This window comes from Misgurnus anguillicaudatus, chromosome 18, assembly GCF_027580225.2.
Source record: "Misgurnus anguillicaudatus chromosome 18, ASM2758022v2, whole genome shotgun sequence".
Lineage (NCBI taxonomy): Eukaryota > Metazoa > Chordata > Actinopteri > Cypriniformes > Cobitidae > Misgurnus > Misgurnus anguillicaudatus.
The window spans coordinates 36,663,206-36,678,742 of record NC_073354.2 but is presented as its reverse complement, the minus strand read 5'-3'; the positions used below and the strand labels follow the sequence as shown (position 1 = coordinate 36,678,742).

Genomic DNA, 15,537 nt, shown 5'->3' with positions numbered 1-15,537 from the left:
TTTGGACCCAATTCATTTTCTCATTTTAGATTTCATTTGTTAATTTGAATTTTTTTACCTCTTTAAACATCATATTGAGATACTTGAAAATATAAAATGATGAAAGTGAGATGGGTTCCACATACGTTTCACAGCCCTTCTAAGTTATCAGATTGAAAGCGTTTATAAAATATATATTACTTCTGTTTGTTGCGTTTATACAAATAGCTTGTCACACGTTTACAGTGGGGTCCAAAAGACTGAGATCACATCCAAAGTTTTTAAAAGTTTATTTTAAAGAATTGTGAGGAGCACAGTCAGGTTATCCCAACCAATCAGTGTGAGAAGCTTACATGTCATGATCAAACATTCTGCATTAATAGCTAAAACAACACATTTGCGATCATGTCAGCTTTATTTTATCATCAGATTTGTGTGTTGGTACTGTATTGTATATTGAATGTTTTATTGTTGTAGAAAATAATGTAGTATTGGCGTTTGTTAAAAAGTGATCTCAGAGGTACCCCGCTGTAGGTGTGTGCATATACACTTTAAGATGAGATTCTATAAGAAATGAACAATGTTAACACTTTGAGAAGAACTACAGGCAGATTTGTTTGTGTCTTAATACTTCTTCTTGCCTTACATTGATGATAGTTGAAGTTCTCTATATAGTGCACTAAGTAGTAGCCCATCAATTTTGATAAACCATTCAATAAATGTTGGTGTCTATAATTATATTGTGTCTGTTTTTGCAAATGTGTAGCTGTGTTTTTTGAATGAATGAATGAAGCGTGCAGGAGTGGGTTTACTCATAGTAGATGTTAGAAAAACATCTTCATTTTATACCATTTCAAAGCCAAAAGATCCCTTGTTTTATTCTGTTAGATCATAAACAAATAAATCTGTGAACTTAAAAGGTAAAAAATCTGATTCTAGTAACATTTATGCCTTCATTTTGTTTATCAGTGATATTTTTAATCTCGTCTTTTCTACATAATCCTGTTTTAATAATGAAGTTGTTGAAGCTTCTTTGTTATTTAACATACTAAATACACACAAAGATGGTTTGTTATAAGATATACAGACTGATACATGAGCACAAAGACTGAAAGGGATTTTTGTGTTATAATATTGGTGTATTGTGTAAAACAATTAAATGCACTTACACATAAAAAAAAACATTCAATAATGAATAAATCTGAGCACAATCACAGCAGATAGCCTACATCAGCTGTACACAACCAAAACATTCACATTTTTCCCGTGAAATCTATTTGGTTTATTGACATTTTGAGGTGTGCTTTTAAAACAACACTTTTATAAAGTTATTAGAATAATTTTTAATCTTGCTAACTGTGTAAATAAAATGGGCTTAGAGTGATGTCAAATGAAATATAGATTAGACATCCTAAAACATAGGTTACGTCAGAGCTAAATGAGCGGTGTGTCTGTCACGTGGTTCTCTAATGAATGACCCTGAAAGCGGCGCGCGCGTCACCCGGAAGTGCTTGTGACACTGCCTGTGTGTGTTTGTTGTGAAACATCAGCGCGTGGATTTAAAGGTAAATATATGATTTTTGCAGATGAATGCTATGTGCTGTGATGAATGAGTCTGACAGGTCTGAAACGATTAACTTATCGCGGTAGTTTAAAGATGCTCGCGGTTTAATTTCGCTCTTTATTGATTTGTTCTTTCTATTTGTGATGAATTAAACTGCGGATTTGACTCTTCAGCAGATGTTTGTGATATCGACATTAGTATTATTCACTGATGATGATTATTATCATTAATGTGATTTAAGAGTGTGACAGTAGGTGATGGATGAACCTTAGACCTCGACAGCACATGAACGCGCTTGAACTGACAGCACATGATCGCGCTTGATCGGGGTTAGTTTATCAAATAAAAACATTCAATCAGTGGACGATAAGTAATAATACTGTAATGTAATAAAAGCTCATGTTATCTTCTCTTTATTTGTCAGATTACATCAGACTGAATCCATGCTTTCTGATGAGCTTGACTCCAAACCCGAGGTATTAACTAGTCCAATTTAAAGATGGGGTCCATTTACTTTTTTTTTTATAGTAGGAAAAAATACTATGGTAAGTCAATGGGCCCCATCTTTAAATTGGACTACTTTAATTTAACTAAGGTCTAGTCCTGGCTTTAGCTAAGTTTTGTCTGTGAAACCAGACCTGAATGATAAAACGTTGTTGATTATTTCAACAGTTTAGTTACTTATTTAAAAGCAGTTAGTTTAAGCAGCTGAATGATGTTTTGTTGGTTTCCTCCACAGCTGTTGGTTGAGTTTGTTCAGAACGCCTCCATACCGCTGGGTGAAACTCTGGAGGAGTCTGAACTCAAATCCTCCTCCTGTACTCCTCTCATCTCGCCATCATTAAAATCTTCATGCAGTCCATCGCAGCTTTCAGGTGAAGGTCACAATCACAAAACTTTTGAATCCTTTTGAATTATTTTCATTCTAAACTAGATGAATGTAGTCATCATTATCAGACACAAGTCACATTTATTTCATTCACATGAATAAAAACACGAATATCACACACGCGAGTTGTTTATCTGAACTTTATTGTTGAAATGAATGTGTTTGTTTGGTTTGTGTCGATCAGAGACTTCTCTTAATCATGTTGTCCCACCGTCGCTGTCAGAGTTTGGACCCGAGCGAAGTCCTCTGGTGGAAGATCTGCAGTCTACAGAACCAAACCTCCTACAAGACCTTCAGAACCACGACAACACTTCTTCTTACATCCTACTTAACCTGGCCAAAGGTACACTCCAAACATCATTTATATATGTGACAAACTTTAGTATTATTATTTGATCTAATGCCTAATCCTCAATTAAACCTTCCATTTAAGAAGTCAGAGGAACAAATCTATGGCAGATTACGGTGTAATATAAAACTGATGTAAGTGTTGCTTAAATGAATTCTCAAAAGTAACACTTCAACACATACCAGCACATAAAAGTGTAAATAAACAAACATCACTAAAGGGTTTATTGTCTCTCACACAATGCTGCGTTTCTTCATCATCAGCTCATGTTCAGGAATAATGATGTTGATGTTTGTAGGGTTGGCAGCATCGACAGAACCTCTGGTGTTTGTACAGGACGATGTTGATGAGGCAGAGGAGGAGATCTCAGCGGATGGCAGCGCGCCGTGGTATCTGCGAGTTCAGGAGCTTGCACATGACAGCCTGATCGCTGCCACACGGGCACAACTGGCTAAAGATGCCAGATCTAACAACAGCAGTGAGATAATCTCAACCTTTTATCAGTCTTTCTCAGATTAAGAAACCTGATCACCTGACACTTCAACATTTAGCAAGGAGTTTAGAGATTGTAAGGGAGAATAAACGGGACATTATACAGGAAAATATACAGGAGATTATACGTGAAATTAAATGGGAGATTATATATGAAATTTATGATACAGGAGATGGAGATCAAACGGGAGATTATACAGAAGTTTATACTGGAGATGGAGATTAAACGAGAGATTATAGGTGAAATTATACAAAAGATTATATGGGAGATTAAACAGGAGATTATACATGAAATTTTATGGGAGATTATATGGAAGATTATACGTAAAAATATACAGGAGATTATATGGGAGATTAAATGGGAGATTATATGTGAAATTATACAGGAGGTTATATGGAATATTATGTGTCAAGATTAAATGGCAGATTATATGTTAAATTAAATTGGAGATTATACATGAAATTAAATGGGAGATTGTATGTGAAATTATACAGAAGATTATATGGGAGATTAAACAGGAGATTATACGTGAAATTATACTGGAGATTAAATAGGAGATTATACAGAAGATTACACTGGAGATTAAACAGGAGATTATACGTGAAATTATACTGGAGATTAAACAGGAGATTATAGGTGAAATTATATAGGAGGTTATATGGAAGATTATATGTAAAAATTACATTGAAGACTATACATTAAATCAAATGGGAAATTATACTTGAAATTAAATGGAAGATTAAACAGGAGATTAGGGGGTGGTTTCCCAGACAGAGATTAGTTTAAACCAGGACTAGGCCTTAGTTTATTTAGGACATATAACTAGTTTTAAAAAAACATGCCTTACTAAAAACAATACTTGTGTGCATTTTAAGACAAAACAAAGGGCCCTGATGTACTTTAAGATATGTCAGTACAAGTTGTTTTCAGTTTGGACAGCTCTTACATTTATTTTAGTCTAGGACTAGTCTACTCCCTGTCCGGGAAACCAACCCTATATGTGAAATTATACTGGAGATTAAACGGGAGATTATACCTGAAATGAAACAGGAGATTAAATGGGAGAATAAAATCAAAGTTTTAAATTGATAAAACTTGGTAAAATCATTTAAAGTCAAACAGAAAAATAATGTTTAGTGTGTGTATTTTACTAGCTATTACCCAAAGTGACCTGGAAAACATTAAATCAAGTGATTTGAATCCTCAGTTGTGAAGATGTTGTGATTGTTAACGCTGAACGCTCTTTAATCTTTATCTGTGTTGTTGTTGTTGTTAAGGTGAGCACATTCATAGCTGTCAATCAGAGGGGCTAAAGAAAGAGCCGCTGTCTCGAGCCAATCGCACACCTTCAGAAAAAACCCATAGATGTCCATATGAGAACTGTCACAGAACATTCACCTGGCCGGCCCATCTGAAGTACCACCTAAAAACACACAGGTACGTGTATATGGCACATGGTAAATCACATTAAATCTGTCAAGACCGTGACCAAGTATATTATTATTTTATGCTGTCGCACAGAAACATATGCAGATCTTATTTCACTCTTTATACTTGACTTTATTTAAATAACGTTGAGTTAGTTTAAAAGTCGTTGTATGAGAGCCATAACAGTAGAAGTACTGAAGTATGATGATGTTGATGAATGTCTCTCTGTTTGTTTCCTCAGAAACGACCGCATGTTTCGCTGCGGTGCTGAAGGTTGTGGAAAGAGTTTCTACGTTCTGCAGAGACTTCAGGTCCACATGAGAACCCACAACGGAGAGAAACCGTTCATCTGCAGCGAGAAGGACTGTGGCAAGAAGTTCACCACTGCCGGGAACCTGAAGAACCACCGGCGTACTCATACTGGTACACAAACTTCAATTCAATGCATTTAATAAATCTCTTATTCATATGAAAACATCCTTATTCTACACATATACACCGTATAAAGTGCTGTATGCATTTTGTGTGTCAGGTGAGAAACCTTTCTTGTGTGAGGTGGACAGCTGCGGTCGATCCTTCGCCGAATACTCGAGTCTTCGCAAACACATGCTGGTGCATTCTGGTACTGATCAAGATAAATGATCATACACAACATTATTGTGTCTGTTAAGTTTCACAATCCAAGTATGAGGAGTCTTCAGTAGCAGACTCAATCAATCCATTATGTTTTGTAAATAGATTTTGCGAATAAAATGCTTGCTGGTGGAATATGAGCTAATGACATCATCACCGGTGTTATTGTCAGGTGAGAAGCCGCACGTGTGTTCGGTTTGTGGGAAAACTTTCTCTCAGAGCGGCAGTCGAAATGTTCACATGAAGAAGAGACACAGCGAGGAGGACACACAACACATCACTGACAGCAGAGAAACAATAACAGGCAACACAACGACATTCAGTCTCATTCACAGTGAGCTTTAAAGACATATAGTACATAAACATATTGATTTCATTTGACTTTTCATTATTCTGTGCTTTAAAGCACACATCTATACAATAAATTTAAACATTCATCCGTGTATTTTTTTATACATTTTGTTTTTGGCAACACTTAACAGAAAGGTTTACTTACTTTACACTTTCCTTCAACTAACAATCAGCTAATATCATTTTCTGCATTTATTATTGCATTCATTCCTTTAATTGTTGGTTGATTGTTTATAGAATAACATTAACAGATCTTAAGATGTACAGGTACATGTGAAAATGAACATTAATAGCGATTATAAATGCAGCATAAGTGTTGTTTATTGTTGGTTCACATTAAGTTAATGTTAACTGAAAGCTTGTAAAAGTGTGATTTCATCTCATATGTGGGGTATGTGCACACACAGTAGATTAGTTAAGGTGTTAATGTGTGATTGACAGGTGAGGCGCTCACTCAGAGCAGCTTGTTAGAGGCGGACGGCAGCACTGAGTCGATAGTCAATCTGAATCATGAGATGTTAAGCACACAAGGTAGTTCATCAGGATTTCTGTTTGTTTCCTGTAATAGAGATGAGCTGTGATAACTACAGTAAATCATCTTTCTTTCATTCAGGTCCCTCTGATCCTGTGGTGGTTTTGTCACGCGATGATGATGATGATGATGAAGATCTGGTCAATATAACGACAGCACATTCATACAGTCATGATGTGGTCACTCTGCTCTAACATCACTCTCGTCGTTTTGTAAATAAAATATTTTAGGAAACATCTTTGTACAGAAGCTCATTTAATTCATATTATACTTCACACAACACGCTTCAATATTTTCCCATCAACAATTTACTTCTTATCAAATGCTGCAAATCTAAACAAACCAATCAAACCAGAAGAAATGACAACACTAGACTGTTGAAGGAACTGTTTACTGTAAACTCTTATCATCTCCTGAAGGTTTCAGTAAGATAACTCATTCTATAATGACGGCTTTTTGTAAACATAAAAACATTTCAGCTCCTCAAACTGATTTAAAACCAAGGCTTACAATTACGTTCATCTCTAATCTGATCTCTCTTATGTATCTGAAGATCCAAGGACTGGATTGATAAAAATGTCTTCACTTGTAATCTTTGTTGTTGTCCGTGCTGGGTTCCTCATCAAATGATTTCGAGGTTTTGTTTGGTAAAACAGCTGCTAAGCTGTGATAAATCTGTTCTGCATGTTTCTCAATGAATCCTAAGGTTTTGAAAGTGATTTATTGTGGCTCCCAAAGCCCAGCTGGTTTCTACATTGTTCACCTTCTTGGTTAGCTGTGAAAAACAAAAAGATTTTATCACAAAGAGTAAACTTGAGTTGGTCTACTACTCCTCAAAAACCTCAAAACATACCTCCAGAACGGTGCTGTCTTCAAAACCAAACCCATCTATGAGCAGACATGTGATGTATGTGAGATCCATACACAGAAAATGATTGACTGGATTGAGGTCTGATGGTCTGTTACACACTGAAAAACACATGACAGTGTTTTCAATCGCTTCATTCTGGCAATATTAGTTCAATCTCATAATAAATCAATCTTATGTCACAAATCACATGAAAGCATCTCACACTCCATTGCTCGTCTCCTAATATCTCGGATCTTCACAGCTCCACCTTTGGCTTCATCTGTGAGATGTTGGATAAGTCAGCTATCAGCTATGATTACATCTGCTTTGTGTTGTGTAAAATCACTATAAGTTTACTGTGTTAATAACACAGCAGCAATGTTAAATGGTTTTTACATCATTGTGATAAAAATGACTTGATTTAAAAATGTGAAGATAAAAGAAGTGAAAGTGTGAGTTGGTCCTGAGATGAAATAAACATGAGCGTCAGTGATACGTTACCTATGAGTCCTGCTTCCACCGCATGATCAAAATAATAAGAGAAAGCATAGAAAGTGGAGGTGTTTTTTAATTCATACGGTTGTTTAATGATTCCCTTCACAACCTTCAGCATTTCCTGGTAACACATCTGAAATCCTGTTTTACCTGAAGAATCACAAATGACGTGATACAGATACATTTAAATAAAAACAGTGCTTATTTATATATGACATGCTTTGGGGAAATGCGTGTAACTAATGAAAAAAAATCTGTGATCCTTAAAATCAACATTGTTAGACAAAATATGATTTCTTAATAGTTGTAGGGCTGCAACTAATCCCAACTAATTGTTTGCAGAGTAAGTTTTTGTTTACATCATCTAAGTTTGTGTACTGTGTATAATAATGCTGTATATATATATAAATACACACACATACGTTTAAGAAATATTTACATATGTATATACTGTACATTTGTATATTTATATATAATTTATAATAGAAATACTTTTTTTCTTAAACATGCACATGTGTGTATTTTTATTTACAGAATTATTATACACACACATATATGATGTAAACAAAAACTTTTGTTCTGCAAGCGATTGCAGATCTGCGGATGCAGATGCAGCCTATTTTCATTTAAATAAAATATGATTTGGAAATTTTCATTGCAGCTCACCTTGGATTCATTAGCGCTGTAATGATCAAACAAAGAAAGTTTATTTTACCTTCTGTCATTCCGCTGACGTGGTAAATTAAACCTCCAAAGCTAAACCTTTCAGTGGATTTTTTAGGTAAACAGGAGCTTTTGAAAACTTTCTGTTCCAGACCTAAACACAAAAACACACTGATATCAATAAAATCACTAAAACCTGGACATTAAACACTGAAAATGAAACACCTAACACTAAACACCTGACAAAAAACACTGAACAAAAACACTGAACAAAAACACTAAACAACAAACCCTGGACAACAAACACTGGACAACAAACACTGAACAACAAACACTGGACAACAAAAAACAGGACAACAAACACTGGACAACAAAAAACAGGACAACAAACACTGAACAAAAACACTGGACAACAAAAAACGGGACAACAAACACTGAACAAAAACACTGAACAACAAACACTGGACAACAAACACTGAACAAAGACACTGGACAACAAACACTGAACATCAAACACTGAACAAAAACACTGAACAACAAACACTGGACAACAAACACTGGACAACAAAAAACAGGACAACAAAAAACAGGACAACAAACACTGGACAACAAACACTGAACAACAAACACTGGACAACAAAAAAACAGGACAACAAACACTGGACAACAAAAAACAGGACAACAAACACTGAACAAAGACACTGGACAACAAACACTGAACAAAGACACTGGACAACAAACACTGAACATCAAACACTGGACAACAAACACTGAACAAAAAACACTGGACAACAAAAAACGGGACAACAAACACTGAACAAAAACACTGAACAAAAACACTGAACAACAAACACTGGACAACAAAAAAACAGGACAACAAACACTGGACAACAAAAAACAGGACAACAAACACTGAACAAAAACACTGGACAACAAACACTGAACAACAAAGACTGGACAACAAACACTGGACAACAAACACTGAACAACAAACACTGGACAACAAACACTGAACAACAAACACTGGACAACAAAAAACAGGACAACAAACACTGAACAACAAACACTGGACAACAAACACTGGACAACAAACACTGGACAATAAACACTGGACAACAAAACACTGGACAACAAAACACTGGACAACAAAAAACAGGACAACAAACACTGGAAAACAAAAAACAGGACAACAAACACTGAACAAAAACACTGGACAACAAAAAACACTGGACAACAAAAAACGGGACAAAAACACTGAACAACAAACACTGAACAAAAACACTGGACAACAAACACTGAACAAAAACACTGGACAACAAACACTGAACAAAGACACTGGACAACAAACACTGGACAACAAACACTGAACAAAAACACTGAACAACAAACACTGAACAACAAACACTGAACAACAAACATGACACACTAGAACCTGGAGTATTCTGAAGATAAGATCAGTGTTCATGCATGAGTAAATGAAGCAATGATCACCATCTGAGCCTAAAGCACCAAGAGCCCACAGCCGAGCAGCTTTGATTCCGTTTCCAAGGTAACTGTAAAGAGGAGAAAGTCGCATTTATGAAGAGTGAAATTTCTACAATAAGTTTACCGGTTTAGTAGTCATCATATTACCTGTGGGTATAGAGGCGGTAGGTTGAGTTAAACATGTGGAACTTTGCAATGTAATCTGGATCTGCACTTTCAATGGTTTTCTGTTGAGATACAGATGATAGAAAGATCAGATGAATTAAATGTGTTTCTGCCCTACATGACAGTTTTAGGTGGTTACAATAATAATAATAATAATACAGTGACCTTTGACTTAGGAAGGAAAGTGATCTGAGTTGAACCTCCACCCAAGTCGAGAATTCCAACGGTTGTTTGTCTGTTAGGATGAAGGTAACCTGAAAATATTTAAATGAGATGAGAAGATCCATCTATAAACACTGCTGAAGAACAAACACTGAAGGCAGATGATTACAGTAAAGGCAGTATTCTCCATCAGCCAATCATACGTCACATTCATTCTTTAGACTCTTCTTTAAGAATTAAACAATAACATTTGTCTTTATATCATTAATTTACTATGTCACTAGCACCTCCCCTCTTACACCTGTCATACAGCAGCCAATCATCATATACTCAAGTCCTGATCAAATTCTCCTTGAATATTTTGTTTTAAATCAAACATTCAATCTCACCTGTCAGAAAGTTGACTGTAACCCACGCAAGAACACCTGTGAAGAAAGATGAACTTTATTACAACATAAGCTGCTGTGTCTTTACCACATGGTGTACTAAAGCAACAGATAGTAAACAAATCTGCATCAAATCTAAGCAATATAATCGATTTTACCGTTCATTCTGCCAAACCAATTAAATGACACTTAACCAATAAACGATAGTAATGACATCAGGCATTAATGCTCTTTGGATCTTTGGACTGTTTCTTGTGATCAATCTGAGGGCAAACACACCTTCATTTGTCCCGTTCATGATTCGGACGCTGTCAGCGGGCACGTGAAAAGGAAATTCATCAAACACATCTTGCACCTTAAAGTTAAACACATAACAATGACACATACTCTTAAAACAAGCACGCGTTTATCTTTGAGATGTTCTGCACCTTCTCTATAAGTTGATGAGATGTTTTTGTACCTCTTGTAAGAGTGCCTGAGCTTTGGATGTTGGCAGCAGTCTAAATCCAGCGGTGGCTCTCAGGAGCAGCGGTGTCCTCCTCCACTCGTCTGAAGGGATCGTCCTCATAGCGACCTTCAGTAACTCACGTATTGTGTGCCCAGCCTGTGACCAGAGATGACATCATCACATTATTTAGGTTCATTTGATGGATTTATTTGCTTTCTAACAGGGTTAAGGTGTCTAAATGCAAATGGCATTAAAAACTAACTCACAATCTCAGGTGTGTCAGCGTAGGCTGATAATCCAGGTTTAACCGAATGAAAGCTTTCATTATCCAACACTGGTAACTCGTCTGCATTCAGAAGAAAAGAAGTTAAACAGAAGTAACATGAGTAGATTCACATTCATAATCTCTCATGTCACTGCACAAAAAACTTGCATTTTTAAATATTTTCATAAATCTTTTTCAGCTTGTAAAATATGGTCATAACAGGTCTAAATATAAGCCTTATCCTCTTTATATAAACAATTTAAGAAAGGTTTTTAAGTGAAATATGATTTGATCATTTTCTCGACAGGTTTCACTCGTAGACTGTAAAAAAATATGAATGTAGTGTTCGTGATGTCACCCAAAGGTTTGTGAAGAGCTTTTTTGAAGCCAATAGTAGGCGGTACCTGATGTCGCCATCTTGACATCGTGTCACTGCCAATCACTCGCAGATTACCGAAAACGGGTAAAGAGACGGGACATGGCGTAGGTGAAGCTGAGATGGCTGGTTGTTGAAACCACGCCCACCTAGCTCAACTCTAGTGACAGCAGTGGCTGTTCACCTGTCACTCAAGTGGCCACGCCCTTAATTATGCAGAACTTTTAAGTCTTAATATAATTTAAACGATGAGTTACAAAAAATTCACCCCCTCATATAGTTGTCATGAAGGGCAAAATGATCTATATAAACCAAAAACACTTTTTGTACCAGGCTGTAAACATATTATTTTCTGCTGTAAAAGTGGGCATTTTAAAGCAACACTATGTAGTTTCCATGTAAACATGACTTACAGCTCCCCCATGTGGTTGAAAAGCGCAACAGTGCCTGGTATCAGACACTCTTCTGCAGGCAGGGGGAGGGGCGGGGCTGTGTGCTCTACCCTCCACCGACACTTTCAGAGTGTGCTTGTAGCAGCTAGGAGGCTGCTCAGGTTGAAGCAACAGTACAATTTGTCCAGTTAAAAGTTGTTCTATCACTGAAATAATTTTAGAGACATTATTTAAAGGTAAAAAAACTACATAGTGTTGCTTTAACATGGAGATCTGTGGGATTGACTCCCTTTTGAAGTCAGCGGCCAGTCGATGAATTACAGTTGAAATCACTTCTGTATTGTCTTCATCAGAGAGATCAGAAGGTTGCCCTCAGATGTGAGCCAGCCAGGCAGTCAGATCAGATCAGATCAGACAGTATTTTGGCCATGTCTGTGTTTATGTCACCTGATTTCTCACCTGGATGTTTGTGTCTGAAGGTGTAGATATGCAGACGAGTGCCTGTGCTGCCAGCATCAAACATGATCCCATAGTAGATCTGACTGACATTAGCAGGACGACTGAGAGATGGCAAGACTGAGAAATCAACAGCATTCAGACCATTCACCTGACATCCCCAAAGTGTCCACAGGAACAAAAGATGAACCCAGATCAGTAAAAAACATCTTCTAACCCATGACACAGCTGTCTGAAGAGAAGAGCAATAAGATTATTCATGGCCTCAAAATGACCCCAAAAATGAAAACAATTTTAGATGAATCTCAATGATTATACACACTCAATCAAATAAACAAAATGTTTGAGGTACATGAAACATGAATAGCAATATAAAAAAGAATACTTACATCTACATGAAGATTAGATATTGACATGTTTACCGCGTGTAACAGTGACGCTTTGATGATGATGATAATGATGATGATGAGCACATACCGGCAAATCTCACAATGACAGATAACAGTTCAACTAATACTAAAATACTAGTTATTATCGGCACAAAGCACACCACAGCTTTATCATTATCTATGTTTAACCTTTAAACTTCTGTCATATTTTATGTCAGATACTAAAGTCTGCAGCTCTTTAATAACTGCTAGCTGCTAACTTGCTAATAACGCCAAACCTTTAGGTTCAAATTTTAAAAACTGACACAGGTAAAATATCCGAGTAAAATCACATTTTGTTAGAGTACTACACTTTAATGTCGTTTAATACGTCCCGAAATATCATTTGTATTCGTTAGAAACGCTGCCGGTGTTTGACAACAACGCTTGTGTTTGATCGACAGCGTCAGCTGGTGACGTTTTACTGGTGGGCGTGGCTTCCGTACCATTGCTCAGGAGTGCGTTTCCCAAACGCATCGCGTTGCTAACCTTGGTTGACAAATTGCATTGCAACCAACAAAACAAAACGTTTTTTGGGAAACGCACCCATCAAGAGAAGAGGAGAGGTGAGGTGAGGGGCTCCGGACGTCTGAGATCCCTGAGATTAAAACTAACGGAGAAAAAGTATTGATGCAATAAATGTTGGCGGAATATTTGTCATGATTCTTAAGCAGTCACATTGTTTCAGTGACAAACCAATTTATCCTAAATAAATTATTAACAATAATAAACCGACATGGACACTCAAATATTTAGAATAAAATTAATTCTTATGTTTTGGCTTAATTCCTTCGCTGATATAATAAATACATTTAAATATGTTCATATTTAGATTTTTTTCTGTATCGTGTCAACTATACAGTACTGTGTCAATAGTTCAAATAAAACTGATAGGCTACGTAAAAACATTATTAAGAGACTTAATTCGGATATTATTAACTGTTCACCCTAGATCAAGTATATTTTATTCATTTGTTCTTGCGATTTGCAGAAATAAATCTGTGGTAATGGTTGTTTCTATAGCAACACAACAACATGGATTTCCTGTACTGGACTTCTCAAGATGTGGCACAGTGGATTGAATGCATCGGATTCTCCCAGTATAAGGTTTATAACTTATTACTTGTTACTGCAGGAGAAAACCACCATTATAGTTAAATATAGCTGTAAGTAATGATAAATGTAGAAAAGAAAGATAACACAGTGTAGCTGAACTGTACAGAAAAACTATCTGAGTAATTTACACTCCATCGTCCAACTTAAAATAAAGCTTATTTAGATCATAGTATATGTTCACTTGACTTTATCTTGACTAGAAACTGTTAACCACTCACATACATTACAAAGAAATAACAACAAGACTGACATTCACAAACTAATGTCTCTTTAATCCAACTAAATAACTCAACTATAATAATCTAATACTTTAATGCTTATTTTTACATGTCACACTAGACTTTTCTTTATTTCTCTGTGTTTGTTTGTCTCAATCATTTTGGTTTACTGTAAAGCACAATGCTGTGTCATGAAGCTGTGATTTGTTTGCATTATGCAGCGTTCAGGAATATGTGTTATGTTTCCTTCTGCTCAGATCCTTCACTAAAAAACAAGATCTGATGATGATTATATCACAGTCATGTGCATGTTATCTACACTAGTTCACTTTTAGCCAATAGGAAAGAATATACAGTACTGTATAGCTGTTAATTAATTTGGTTGAAATCGTAAATTGCTTCTGGACTAAATACTGTACACTTATAAACTCAACTAATTTTAACCCCATCAGGCCTGTTTCACTGAGAACTTCATCACAGGCAGAAAGCTGATTTATGTCAACTGCTCATATTTACCTCGCTTGGGTATCAATGACTTCCAGCATATGAAGGTAAAACATAACACCTAAATAACAAACTGTTATTTTGCCTCATGAATAAACCCTGAGTAGCAACCTCCCAAAAACAAACCCTGCAATATCTGTACTGTACCTGACAGGTGTGTGTTGAATAACTGAAACATGTATTCATCCCAGGTTATCTCAGCTCATATTCGAGAACTGCTGGGCATCTCAGATGTGCAGTGGAGTCGTAGTGTCGCTGATGCCCCTGAAGATGACATGAGTGTTTTTCTGAAGATGAAGAGCTGTACTGGTCAGCGAGCAGAATCCATCACATATGACCAGATCAAAAACATCTGCCTAAAGTAACAATAAAGATAAGATCTCAAATAGATTGTGTGTAGATAACCATACTGTATGTGTGCTGCCTGTAATAATGTCAAGATGTTTAGAGGTTAAGAATCAGGGACAGTGTTGACCGGTGACTTCTTTTCAAGGTCGCAAGAAAATGCAAATACACAACACGTATTTATCACATCATGTGTGTGGCTCTTCATGTAAATTTTGTGAACGGGAGCGTATCTATCGACGCTTTTGACACATCTGCAGCAGGCACGTATTTTGACATGACGCATGATGCAGACAGGTTACATGATGCAACAAACACATATTTTGACATGACGAGCCACACATATGACACGCCGAACACATATTTTGACATGACGCATAGTTTACATGACACACCGAACACATTTTTTGAATTCCCGCCCCTCAGAAGAGAAGTCACCGGCCGCCACTGATCAGAGACAGCACAAGTTTTTGATGGACAGCCCAAAAGTCATATTTTTTTCAAATAAAAACTATTTAAACATGTTGATATGGAATTCTATTTTGTGTAGCAACATTTTCAAAAA

The 15,537-nt window shown here is 36.4% G+C and overlaps 3 protein-coding genes across 7 annotated transcripts; 2 read left to right on the top strand and 1 right to left on the bottom strand.

Moving 5' to 3' along the window:
- The first annotated feature begins 1,398 nt into the window (after positions 1-1,398).
- znf410 (zinc finger protein 410) lies at positions 1,399-6,452 on the top strand. Of its 2 annotated transcripts, XM_055185897.2 has the most exons (12): positions 1,399-1,544; positions 1,785-1,872; positions 1,968-2,019; positions 2,283-2,418; positions 2,617-2,775; positions 3,080-3,259; positions 4,552-4,711; positions 4,944-5,125; positions 5,235-5,324; positions 5,508-5,639; positions 6,128-6,217; positions 6,300-6,452. In XM_055185897.2, exons 3-12 carry the CDS (start codon positions 1,987-1,989, stop codon positions 6,410-6,412), a joined length of 1,275 nt encoding a protein of 424 aa, XP_055041872.2. In that variant the 5' UTR covers positions 1,399-1,544; positions 1,785-1,872; positions 1,968-1,986; the 3' UTR covers positions 6,413-6,452. The 2 variants fall into 2 exon arrangements, with proteins under 2 accessions (XP_055041872.2, XP_055041873.2); XM_055185898.2 differs by lacking the exons at positions 1,399-1,544; positions 1,785-1,872; positions 1,968-2,019 and having other exon boundaries at positions 3,118-3,259.
- A 138-nt stretch (positions 6,453-6,590) lies between these two features.
- On the bottom strand, positions 6,591-13,182 carry entpd5b (ectonucleoside triphosphate diphosphohydrolase 5b). 2 transcript variants are annotated; one of them, XM_055185893.2, is made up of 14 exons: positions 12,751-13,182; positions 12,365-12,593; positions 11,139-11,218; positions 10,885-11,028; positions 10,704-10,779; positions 10,428-10,463; positions 10,042-10,130; positions 9,859-9,938; positions 9,718-9,779; positions 8,279-8,380; positions 7,570-7,713; positions 7,292-7,348; positions 7,072-7,187; positions 6,591-6,993 (listed from the first exon to the last, which is right to left on the bottom strand). In XM_055185893.2, the coding sequence occupies exons 1-14, from the start codon at positions 12,775-12,777 to the stop codon at positions 6,910-6,912; spliced, it is 1,326 nt and encodes a 441-aa protein (XP_055041868.2). In that variant the 5' UTR covers positions 12,778-13,182; the 3' UTR covers positions 6,591-6,909. The 2 variants fall into 2 exon arrangements, with proteins under 2 accessions (XP_055041868.2, XP_055041869.2); XM_055185894.2 differs by having other exon boundaries at positions 12,365-12,589; positions 12,751-13,181.
- Positions 13,183-13,220: 38 nt separating this feature from the next.
- On the top strand, positions 13,221-15,498 carry LOC129429319 (sterile alpha motif domain-containing protein 15). 3 transcript variants are annotated; one of them, XM_073856414.1, is made up of 4 exons: positions 13,221-13,355; positions 13,813-13,896; positions 14,576-14,674; positions 14,819-15,498. In XM_073856414.1, exons 2-4 carry the CDS (start codon positions 13,825-13,827, stop codon positions 14,990-14,992), a joined length of 345 nt encoding a protein of 114 aa, XP_073712515.1. In that variant the 5' UTR covers positions 13,221-13,355; positions 13,813-13,824; the 3' UTR covers positions 14,993-15,498. The 3 variants fall into 3 exon arrangements, with proteins under 3 accessions (XP_073712515.1, XP_073712514.1, XP_055041877.2); XM_073856413.1 differs by having other exon boundaries at positions 13,223-13,360; XM_055185902.2 differs by having other exon boundaries at positions 13,299-13,413.
- Positions 15,499-15,537: the final 39 nt, after the last annotated feature.